The sequence below is a fragment of the Palaemon carinicauda genome, chromosome 41 (genome assembly GCF_036898095.1).
Source record: "Palaemon carinicauda isolate YSFRI2023 chromosome 41, ASM3689809v2, whole genome shotgun sequence".
Classification (NCBI taxonomy): Eukaryota; Metazoa; Arthropoda; class Malacostraca; order Decapoda; family Palaemonidae; genus Palaemon; species Palaemon carinicauda.
In genome coordinates, this window is record NC_090765.1 from 27,202,322 (window position 1) to 27,214,641 (window position 12,320).

At 33.7% G+C, this 12,320-nt stretch overlaps 1 protein-coding gene across 5 annotated transcripts in view; it reads right to left on the bottom strand.

Moving 5' to 3' along the window:
• LOC137632465 (choline-phosphate cytidylyltransferase A-like) overlaps positions 1–12,320 on the bottom strand; it is a 225,513-nt gene that overhangs the window by 35,035 nt on the left and 178,158 nt on the right. For 3 of the 5 annotated variants that reach the window (XM_068364403.1, XM_068364400.1, XM_068364401.1), the window contains one exon: positions 5,509–5,592. The exons of the other annotated variants lie outside the window; for them this stretch is intronic. In XM_068364403.1, the coding sequence (XP_068220504.1) occupies positions 5,509–5,592 (84 nt within the window). The remainder of the gene's footprint in view (positions 1–5,508; positions 5,593–12,320) is intronic. 5 annotated transcript variants of the gene reach the window in all.

Here is a 12,320-nt window from a genome sequence, read left to right on the forward strand (position 1 = left end):
ATACTCAGTTCACGGGAGGGATGGAGTTTGCCAGTAGCTGCCGTAAACATGAGGAATGAGTTAAACAGTGTTAATATAAGCACACAAGATTCACTTGAGTACAGTATAGGGAATGAGAGAAAGTAACGCTGACAGTTAAAGACATAGGAGAAAGGGGGACCTCATTTGCTACTGTGGCTGAAATTGACCAAAACGCTGAAAATACTGACACTATCTGACACACTGGAGCAGTCTTTAGTAACCTGTTAGTGACCTATCGAAACAGTGTCCATAGCCTATTTTGAAGAACCACTCACTGATGCTTACTCTGTGTTACAGAATGAGTGATAGGTGTGCTGATACTTGAAACCACATGGGAAAGTGCAACTTCAGACACTACTATAGCAGATATAGATTCCTTAGAAACATGAATAAATTACACACCTAAATACAAAATTAATTAATTCCGGAGTGGCTTTCGTATCATGATTTCGTATGATGAGTCACGATTTACATGTAAATCGTCTAATTCGTTCCAAGCCCTACTAAAACACAATATTAAATTTCATAATAAAGGTATACTGTACAAACCACAATGAAATACAACCAAATACTGTACATTTGAATCATTCAATTGCTACCCTAATTGTTAATACCTGTGAATGAAGAACTGTCCCGTAATTATTGAGACAATGCAATAATAAAATGGAAAATAATGAAAATGTAGAATCTTACCTTTCGAGTGAGGCGATGTCCGAAAGCGAAAGTGGCGGAAGTAGAGAAGAATAACAGCAGAAAACATTAACAAGTGGCAGAAAACATGAATACTTAACTTTACGAAACACATTAACAAATGGCAGAAAACATTATCACTTAACTTTATGAAACACACTAAGAAATGGCAGAAAACAATGACACTTTAACTTTACTACAAAAAACTTAAAATGAAATCTCTTTATTTTTGTCTTTATGTAATTTTTCAATTTTGTTTAACTTTACATTTTGTACTTTCTAAATTTCATCAATTTCATCATCACTTCCCCTTTTCTATTTTTTCCGGATCGCTATGAGCTTCCTCTTGGCCTACTAATGACCTCTTTAAAAAATAATTTCGGTATCAAGGGAAGCGTGTTTCTGCCTACTTTAATAAGTTCCTTCTGCTTAAGGATGGTGCCTATCGTTAACGGATTTCGGCTCTATTCCTTAGCGATCACACTTAACCAAATACCAGCCTCATACTTCTTGATTATCTCCAACATCATCTCCGTAGAAAGCATCCTCTTCTTTCCCTGAACTTCAGCAACATTCTTAGGACCCATGGCTAATAATGTACGAGTTGAATAACGCAACACGATACAGTACAGAAACTAAAATCACACAAGTGAAATTACCAACAGGAATTCAATCTGAATGACAGCGCTGCTGAAACAAAATGGTCGAGGAACTCTGATACATAGATGCATGATAGAATAAATGCTGACCAATAGAAAAGCAGGGTTTTATGGCAGTAACTAGAATCAGAGTAGGGAGATAACATATGGGAGAGCGGGACGATGGTGGCGAATTTATAGTTTGGGGCGTACAAATTTTAAAATTATCCTTGGCGGACGGGCAAATCTCATAACATATCTAGTTTTGCACCATGAAGAATTTTTCATAATAAGAGGCGAAAAAATTTTCGTATCTTATTTTGTAACACGAATTTTTCGTATACATTAGCTTTCGTATCAGGAAGTATCACTGCATGCGCAGGATAAGCATAGGCATGACATTCTCTGGCACTAAAATGGCAGGACACAAGACTCCATCAGGACCCAGACGCCTCACAAATGCAACACTATACACTGCCATTAGTTGCATTACAATTAGGTACAAAAGTCTAACATCCAAAATATTTAACAGCTCCCTCAATAAGAAAAAAAGTGGACGTGAGGATACAGTAAAAAAAATCTTAATCTCATAAACGCACACTAAAACACTTACCTAGAAAATTCCTAAAGTTAAATAAACAGAATTCTAATATTTTTTCTATTTCTATACTTACCTCAAGTTCATATTGCTACATCTCCCAAAGCTCAGTTTATTGATGTTTACCCCACAAAACTTATTAGAAATTTTCCCACTTTCTTTACTTTCGAAAGAAAAATGTCCCCAGTAAAATAATAAAACAATCTAACGGTTAGGGGTAAGGAGCACACTGAGAGTTTCACAGTCAAAAGCATACCTGAACCTCACAATAACAGACTTAAGTACACCTAAACCTCACATTAACGTACAATTGAACCTCATTACAACGGACTAATAGGGGGAGGGTACAGGTTGTCCATTACTGACGTTTGTATGTCACATCTGTAATATTTTCCAAGGCATAAAATTAAGCAAAATCATAACAAATTGTATAGGCCTACTCTATATCCCTATCTAAGTTTTCACCAATAGGAAGTTTTATTATTTCTATGTTCTTAGTAAATTCTGGTATTCAAAGAAAGTTTATAACATGTTTTTCTTATGCTTAGTGCAATTTATCCAAATGTGTTAAAATACTATATGTGAAAAGTTACAAAATCATGAAGGGTGCATGCATGAACAAGCTCCTGTCGACTCTGGCATGTGTTGTTTATAAATTTGGACTTCCCATCACAATACTTTATAATCTCTTTATTTGTCAACATTATACACTGACAAAACATATATCTGAGGGAGAAATTCAGGTTAGTAAATAAGTTTCAATTCACATTACAGGTACTTGGTAATTATTTGAAAACAATGATGCTATTCACACAAACTACTTGCAACCAATCAGCTAGTAGGAAACTTTTCCAAGCTAAAGGGCACCTCTGTATGTGAGTGCATATGTGCCTAAGTATAGTTATCAATTGAATGTGAGTAACAGAAGTGTACTGTCACCATTCCTCCTAAAAAGCGAGCCTAGCCTTCCCTGTTAAAAGAAAGCCTTCTGAAACACAAGAATTAACCGCAAGGAAAGTATTTTTAGAACAAAGAGCCAACAGTGCATTCAAGATTTTCATTTATTAGTTGAAATGAAGGGCTTAAAAGATGGGATTTTACTGTATTCTATGAAAAGATGAGGTAATGATTAGTCTCATAAAGTCTCAGCATCTTGAGACTTAAGAACTAAATGAAACTGGAATTTTCCATCGAAGAGATTTAATGACTCTTTAAACCAAGTAGCCATTCTTAATAAAAGTGATAACCATTTAACAACTGCTATTCACAATAATATAAAGGAATTGAGAAGTATATTTTGCATGGTTTAGAAACAACTATCTCTGAATACTTTGATGAAAAGCTACATCAAGCTTACTTTAGAAACCTAATAAGTTAGTTTTATTGTACGATTTTCATCGCGCTAAGTTCTAACACTGATCTAGTTTACAACTAGCATGATAGTGACGTGCTGTGCAGAAGTTAAGGTTCGTGGCTGAAAGGTAGAGCATATGTAATAGCACCTCCCAAGGGATAGGGATGCCTATGTAATGGCACCTCATGAGGGATTGCGATGTATTTCATCTTAAAATCAAACTCTTTATTATTATAAACTAAAATTCTTAACTAAATACAAGTAACTCCATATATGTCACAGCCAGACTCATAAGGGTAATGAAATCATGAGTTTTAGAAAATATAACACTAAAGTAAACCTGTGATCAGCTAGTGGCCGAGCTTGCAAGGGAATGGAAACCCACTCTATCCGGAGTTATCACATGATGCATCGACCAGCTGAACTGATACATGACCAATAACAATCAAATTGAAGCTCATCTAAGATATGAAATGTCATCCCTCAATTTTTTTTAAATGATATTGTTTACTAGCGCTTACTTTAGCGAAAGGAGGAATATAAGGATCTGATAACTAACTCGGCCTTCTGCTTTATTATCTAGATGTCTTACAGAGCGACTAGGCATGCAGAAATGTGAGGGTTAAGCTACAGAAGGGTCAAAATAATGAAAGAATTCAAGACTATGAGAGGAACTCAATTCTGAAGGGCATAGTGAACATTCCAAACCCTTACCTAAGGAACAATATGTAACTAAGACCACCACACCCTACTATGGAAGTTAGATTAGTTCAAGCAACCAGGTAGACAAGGAATACTTATCACCTACAAGAATAGGTTTACTGTCCTTCTGAGAATAACAAAAGAAGTTGAATACCGTAAGTTAAAACCCAAATGGGTCCATCACTAACTTGTTGGTAAGCTAGAGTTGGCACGTCGTATCGTTATCATCTCAGCAAATGACAACTATTCTCTCTCGCCAATTCCGCTTGAAATAAAAATGATTTTCCTTGGCTGTTATATGAAACAAACAGCAGTCCTTCTGATAACTTCAGCGCTTCCGTGTACAGAAATTCTAACCAACTGAGGAGATAAGCTAACTTAAAATGCAATAACAATTATCACAATCTGAAAGAAGGACGTCTTGACAAAACCATTGCAGCGGAGAAGCCGAATTCAAAATTTTTAGGATGCCACTTGCCATTTACTGATAGATTGTTTCATTACTTTACTGGGGGCATGTATCTCTTGAAAGGGAAAACTTCTGATAATTTTTTGGAGTGAGAAGCAGCAATATAAACATAAGGGGAAATTCATAGAAATAAATACTTTTCACTGTCAGGTGAAAATGGGACAATTATAAGGGTTACAAGAATTTGTAAATTTCACTATAAATATATCTTGATCCCGTGTTTTCAAAAAAATAAGTAAACTGTGAATATATCAGTGTAATGTTGAACACATACTGTACGTATGAAGAGCCCAACTAAAAAGTATACTACCGAGTAAGTAATATATGTCAAAACTAGAAAACCAAACAATAAAAACCATGAAAATATTTCCAACAAATTTGGTAAATGATACAAATACCTACTAGAAAAATCTCCACCTTCGTCTAAAGCAAATATGGAATAACACCTTCTATTGCTTACCTGTTTTACCCTTAAACTCTTTACAAATTTAAAACAACTTCATGTATTACAGTACATGGTTTCATGATGAGCAATTATCTGATGACAAATCCCAACATATACCATACAAAATAATGAAGTTAACTGAAAATAATGGGCTTAAGTGCTTTAAAAAAGCCATAAAGTTTTATTCTATTAAATAATACGATTGCAAGTGCAAAATATTACTACCCAAGCAACTTTCCATAAAGTCTTTAGTCCGGTATTCCTTATTTCTATATCAATCATACTACTGAGCTACAAGAACAACACTCTTTGTAGACTTCATTTAAGCAGTCTTTAAAAGTTATGCAAAACCAAGGACACATGCACTTGGGAGTTCTGAATTAATGAAAATTTAACTAGGTCAACACACTCAATACCATTCATAGGACATACACAAGTCACTGATTATATCCCAGGCTACAGCCAAACCCAAAAAAAGGACAAACAGAAATTTACACAAGAATGTCCCTTTACTCTCCATCACCAAGTTTAAAAAGTGACAGTTAGCATTCAAAAGGTGATATGGACAATTAATGAACACAAAACCCATACCCCTAAACGAAGAGCCTCGCTAGGAAATGCCCGCTGATGAGATCGCTTCATGTTGGTGGATGATGACTTAGTTACAGCTTTCTTCTGTGAGAGGAACATGTAAGCTACATAAATAACCTATTCCTTATGTGCTAATTAATGAGTGGATTAGGATAGTAAATATTAAAAAATAATTCATAAAGTTCAAGCAGAATTTTTAAAAATTCTGAAAAAAAATAAAAAACCATAAAAAAAATATATTTTTTTTTTACGTCAGTGTAATACAGTACATGCATACAGTGAAAGGAAATATGTAAAAAATACATTCAAAATTATATCAATATCCAATATAACAGCTACCATACCTACTAAAGTTAAAATAAAATTAATTACAGTATACATTATATTATTTTGATACTTACCTGCTAGTCACAGCGATAACAATCACGAAGCATGGACGCAACCTCTTAACCACACCCCCCAAAAGAAAGTTTTCTCTATCTTTCCCCTATAACCCTTCACTCCAGCACCTAGCTAGTGTCAGATTGCCCTTTATCAGGAAGACAACAGAACCTGCTAGAATTCTTTTTCTATGTGAATCACTCCTATTTAAAGCTGTAGAAGACTTTTAAAACACTGCATGTGACTGGCAGGAAATAATCAAAATAATGAGTTTTATAATAAAAATTCTGCCTATTTCAATTATGCGTACCTGTTACCCCAAGTGCCGACTACAAGAGAGGAGCATATCAAGCAGTTTTACTTAAATCTATAAAGTAAAAAATAACCTTACGTACCCCACAAATTTCTACATGGCTTGATTTGTACGCCAAAATAAAGTATAAAATGTTTCTATGGAGTTTAATCCAGTTATTTAATAAGGAAGGAAAAACAACTTAGAACCAGATACATGATCTGTAGAATACATTTACTGACAAATGCATACAAGAAATCTAAAAAGACAACCTGAGCTGTTATCCAGAATACCATTTTTAAAGGTTCAATCTTAGAATCATCACATCCATTATGTTCTATCTATGCAATTACTTCTGAATTGCACTGCATTGAGTGTTATTGGAAATTCAAAACCCTCCAAGGGCCATTATGGACAGATTCCAAGAACAGAATATGTAACTATGTTATACTTAGATAAAGCCTTTGATAATAAACTCTTTGTCAAACCTGCTTATCTAGCAAAGTTGGTTCTCCATCTCGATATTGCAGCTAATATAATTCCTTTCCTCACTGGGCTACTTTCCCAATAAGAGCGCTAGAGCTTGTAGCATTCTGCTTTTCTAACTAGGGTTGTATCTTAGCTAGTAATAATGATAAATAATAACAATAATGATGATGATGATGAGATGATGATGATGATGATGATGATAATAATAATAATAAAAATAACAACAATAACAATAATAATTATTATTATTATGATCTGAAAAAATCTTCGAGTTGCTCAAAAAATCATGAATCTTATCCCCAGGAACTATTGCTGATATGTGGGCCTTCCTATTTACTTTAAAAGCATGGAAAACAACCCAAGAACCTTTATTAGGTAACAGTTTGTCATTTAGAGAAACTTGAATGTCATCAATGATTTGGCAAGAAGCATGAAATAAAGTTCAGTTTTCTGAATCAGGTCAGCAGAACTACCAGATGGTCCATCTTGCCTTAAAAGTTGAGGATAACAGAATAAAAGTTATATGACTACCTTTCTCAAAGAGGATAGAGTCTGGAAGACTCCTTATAACTGACCAGTCCTCAAACATCAGACACTGACAGCTAACCTGTAGATCAGGTTCAGGTTTTCAAGACTTAGCCTTTGTAACAGCACCTCAGGTGTTTACATTATGATTTTAGATTGGAATACATCTTTAATCTATTTTGTTTTGTTTTTACTTCTGCATATGGTAATTCAATTTTTCCTGTGAAAGTAAATAATGAAAATGTTGTAAATAATGGCTTATTCACAAGAGCTGAGTGGTTGTGAGCGCTCTTTTTATAATAAAGGTTTCTACATAAAGGTACTGGCAAGCTTTTACAAAGGATTTCAAGGCTGAAAGCTTTATACTGTACTTTTGAGTCTCATATACAGTAGTCAGTGAAAATATTCTCCAGATTGTGCATCCGAATCCAACTTGTCTAGCCCAGTCACAAACATCCTATTTATGCACCTTTAAAATGCTATACAGTACTTCATAAAATACCTACGTTAACAAAAAAAAATGTCATCTAATCACCTTCAGTAACTTCATAACATAAATAACAAGCAAACTGAAGAAAAAGTTGTTTACAAAACCAAGTACATTGTGCTGGTTAAGCTGCAATTTCTTAAATTTCTAACCAATATGAAATAAAGGGCAACAATAACTCACTATAAAATACTAATGGCATGGAAATGTTACAAACCATTTCATTTGAACTTTTGCCAAGCATAAAAACAAACAGTGGTATGAACTGTAATATACGTTTTCACTTCTGCTTACAAAAGGTATTTCAAGAACATATACTTAAATTGAGATATATAGTACTTCAAACATTCACTTTTGATCATCAAATATACTGTATTTCCTAGAGACTTTACTATAATTAAGACATACTTTAAATATGTTATTCAATCAAAATTCTCAAATTTCTTAATTTTCATATCAACACTATATTAAATGGCCTTTTAATCTTCCATAAACTAACTAAAATATATTTTCTGGGTTTAACCACAAGCTAGGGAACAACCTAGAAGGATAAATACTTCAGTCACTTAAAGCATATATACTGTATCATATAAACCATAAAATAAATAAATTGCATAAGAGTACTGTAATGAATGTTTATGAAAATTACAAACACACAAAAAAAATGTAATATATGTAACATACTTAACTGACAAAAATATTCACTATTTTCACTGCTTTGTGATGGCTGTCTGGTTCCCCAGCCAAAACTTGAATAAACTGTTCACTAAGATGTTAACAATTACATAAGACAAGCTTATCAGCAGTGATAATACCGAGTCTATCACCCCCACCAAAGTCCACTTCAGAAAGTCAACAGCCACTTGTTTAAATAATGGGTTTGCTTATCAAATAAGACTAAAGACTAATGATCAAACTACCATGTCCTGTAGTACAATAATTCCACTAAGGATTCACAACTTATGCTAAAAAATATCTAGCAACACTGAACTTTATTAATTTATTTTATTCTTGAATTAAGCAAAATTCTGGATTGGAACATTCTGAATATCTATAATAAATTACAAAGCTAACATTAATAATCCTATTGAAATGAGACTTTGGCAGTTCTCAGTTGTTACTAAGTCACAGGTTATGTCACTGATAATTACTGACCTTCAACAATGAGTAAACAAGATAAAATAAGCAATACGCTTCTTTATATAATATGAATCCAGTGATGTTTATATGCACAATACTAATGTTCCAATCACTTCAAAGATAATGTTTGATATAAGTATTAGTACCAGATTAACCTCTCATTCCAAAAATAATATTTACAAACTACGCATTTTCTGTGAAGATATTATCGTTAGGTAACAGAAATCATTACAGTAAAGTCAGAAATTATCTCAATCCAGAATACACCTGCTAATCAAAGTATCACCATATCAATTCCTTGAGTTATACAATATTTGGCAGCATACAATTTAAAAACAAAATTATTTTTCATGCAAACTTCCTATGTATTCCACTAGTGTATCAAATCTTGCATTGCAATTAGTCAGGAATTGGCTGACCATTCACATTCAAGGAATTTCATGTTGTTCAAATATTTTTAATAATAATATCACTACCTTCTCATATGAATGCTTCTTACTCACTACTTCACTAAATGTCTTTACAAACACTAAATAAGTCAAGTAACACAAGACAGCTTATAGTCATAAGCTAAATCAATAGGTTTTCAACCATAAGATATCACAAATACAAGAAAAGTACAGTATTTATTATATTGTACTGTATACAGTTGTCCCTGTGAATGAAACTACTTCGCATTCCATCAGAAGCAAATCACAAAGAGAAATATCATAAAACAAATGACCCTTCTTTTACATAAATAGGGTTAACTTCTTAATAGGCGTACCTTACACCATAACCTTATATCACCGACATGTTCAGACAAACTACAATATAATACCTCCCTTTTTCCACATAACACACAAAAAAATATACAATATCTGCAAAGTAATGCTACAAAGGGTCTAAAAGGGAAAGTAGCTCAGTGCAAAAAAAAGAAATGGAGAGGTGAAGAACAAAATGGAAAACAAGAATATAAGACACTAAAGCAAATTAAGAAATAAATAAACACTAATATAAAAGATATATGTTAATTATTTTCACCAAGTTTAAACACCTGAAGTTTAATAAATTCAACTACTGTATTCATTCACGAAGATCAATCCCACAATTTGGTCACATCTGGAATAAAACTTTTAGAATACTATGTAGCATCGAGACTTACAAAATAATAAATATGGTGGATGGCATAATCTGGTTAGATCTCAGAGAAAAATTAGATTATGAAAAATCTTATATAGCTCCATGTACAATGAACTAATTGAAAAAGAGTGCTAGATACTAATGTAGATATCAGGAATAAGGCATTTAATAGCTTCAAATATTTATTCAACAATTCAAGATTAGAGTTCTTTGATGAAGATCAGGCATGAAAATAATATTCAAACCAAAGCAAAATAAAAATACACATAGTAAACAAAATTATCTAGGTAGGGAAGATATTATGTCCTAGATCTACAAACAATCATGCTCTTTGTTTTGTTATAAGTTTAACTACATTCTCCATAATTTACATTATGCAGTAATGTAAACTAATCTCTTTTCCAGAGACTGCAACCTCAGGTATACAACTGGATCAATGCTAAGAGAGTATTGTCATCTAGATGAAAAGCATCACATGACACTTCAAAGGATGAGTAGAGATGAGCTAAAGGGGGCTGAGATCAAAGAAAAGTGGTGCCTAGATGAGCACATCATTTGATCTATCTTCAGTACCTTGTCTTCGAGTTATAGGTAATAGAAATAATGGGGCCCTCGATCTGTGTGAATGTTCTACAGACATTTGTTATCTATCAAGGTAATTTGTCTCTTTTTCCTTGGAATTCTTAAATTTCAATAAACACTCCTGCTCAATTACCCTCAACTCTTTAGTTCACCTGTTCACCAACCCATACGCAACCTTGTGTGACAACTTGGCAATATCTTCATGGATACCCTTAAGAAAAGGAAAACTTTTTAGCCATACATACAGTATATTGCTCCAGATTGTGGTTGATATGGAAGGTTGAATTTTATGCCAAGCCTAAGTAATGAACACAAAAACATTCTTAAAGCTGGAATTTCTCCAAAACTCTACCACAATTTAGTTAAGACCTCAAGAAGTTTAACAGTAGGTTTTGAACAATAAAAATGTCTTGACTCACAGGTCCAATGAATGTTAAAATAAAAGCAGCACATACTTGAAATCTTCTACAATAAAAAGCAGTGCTCAGGTGTTGTTCTTTAGAAACCTTGGATCAAGATACTGTACAGTCTCTCTTCTTTAAGGGGACAAACGTTTTCTTAAGACATCTAATTCCTAAGACTGCCTGACCACCAATAAAATAATTGTTTCAAGACCTATACAACTTTACACAGTTTATAAAAACCTTAGATATGTACTTTTTAAAGGCCTATCACCAGTCATGGCTTTGACAAATGTCACATCATAATATGGACTCACAACTTTCCGAGATCAGGATAGTACAGAAAAAAGGTCTTCCTTATCATCGTCCTGGTAAATGAATTGGATTGCCATATATTCAAATCTCAGAACCAGGTAAAAAGGACTCTCTCCATATCCCCAATGACTGGATTGGACTGGATTATAAATTTTATGCCAGAGGAGAGGCATTGAGACCAGCGCTATATAATCCCCAATGACCTGATCACCTAACTTGGTGATCCTCTATCCAGCCAAGGATGATAGTCTGGCTTGTCACAAAAACAGCACCCTCCTTCTGACGAACAACAGACAAAGTGGATAGGGACAATAAAGTTAACTTGGCAATATATTTGGTACCTGGCCTTCACCATTTTTGTAAATATGGTTTAGTCTGGAAGCACAAAACCCAACTTGTTATTCAATATTTCTTCGTAAATGTCAAGCTCCATAATAAGAACCAAGTTATTCGATTAGGTAACTACAAATTAACTTGCACAAATGCCAGCAGTTCACACCAAATGAAACATTTGAATATAAAATCATAGTTTCCCAATCAACTTGAAACACCACAACAAAGAGTTCAGAATTCTTTAGAAAATTCATCATCTCCTCCTTCACATATTGACACAAAGGGCCTGTCTACACAATGTATAAATTATTCTATTAACCCTTTTACCCCCAAAGGACGTACTGGTACGTTTCACAAAACTCATCCCTTTACCCCCATGGACGTACCAGTATGTCCTTGCAAAATTATCCTATAAAAAAATTTTTTTTTCATATTCTTAATAGTTTTTTGAGAAAATTCAGGCATTTTCCAAGAGAATGAGACCAACCTGACCTCTCTATGACAAAAATTAAGCCTGTTAGAGCAATTTAAAAAATATATACTGCAAAATGTGCTGGGGAAAAAATAACCCCTTGGGGATTAAGGGTTGGAAATTTCCAAAGAGCCTGGGGGTAAAAGGGTTAACATACAGTACTTGAGAATGGCTCCAAGTGGTATTGAAAGATAGTGAAATGACAGGTCATCCTTATCAAGACCTCCTAATACTTATTGAAATGCCCCCAAGAATGGGTCAGCAAAGCTGCAA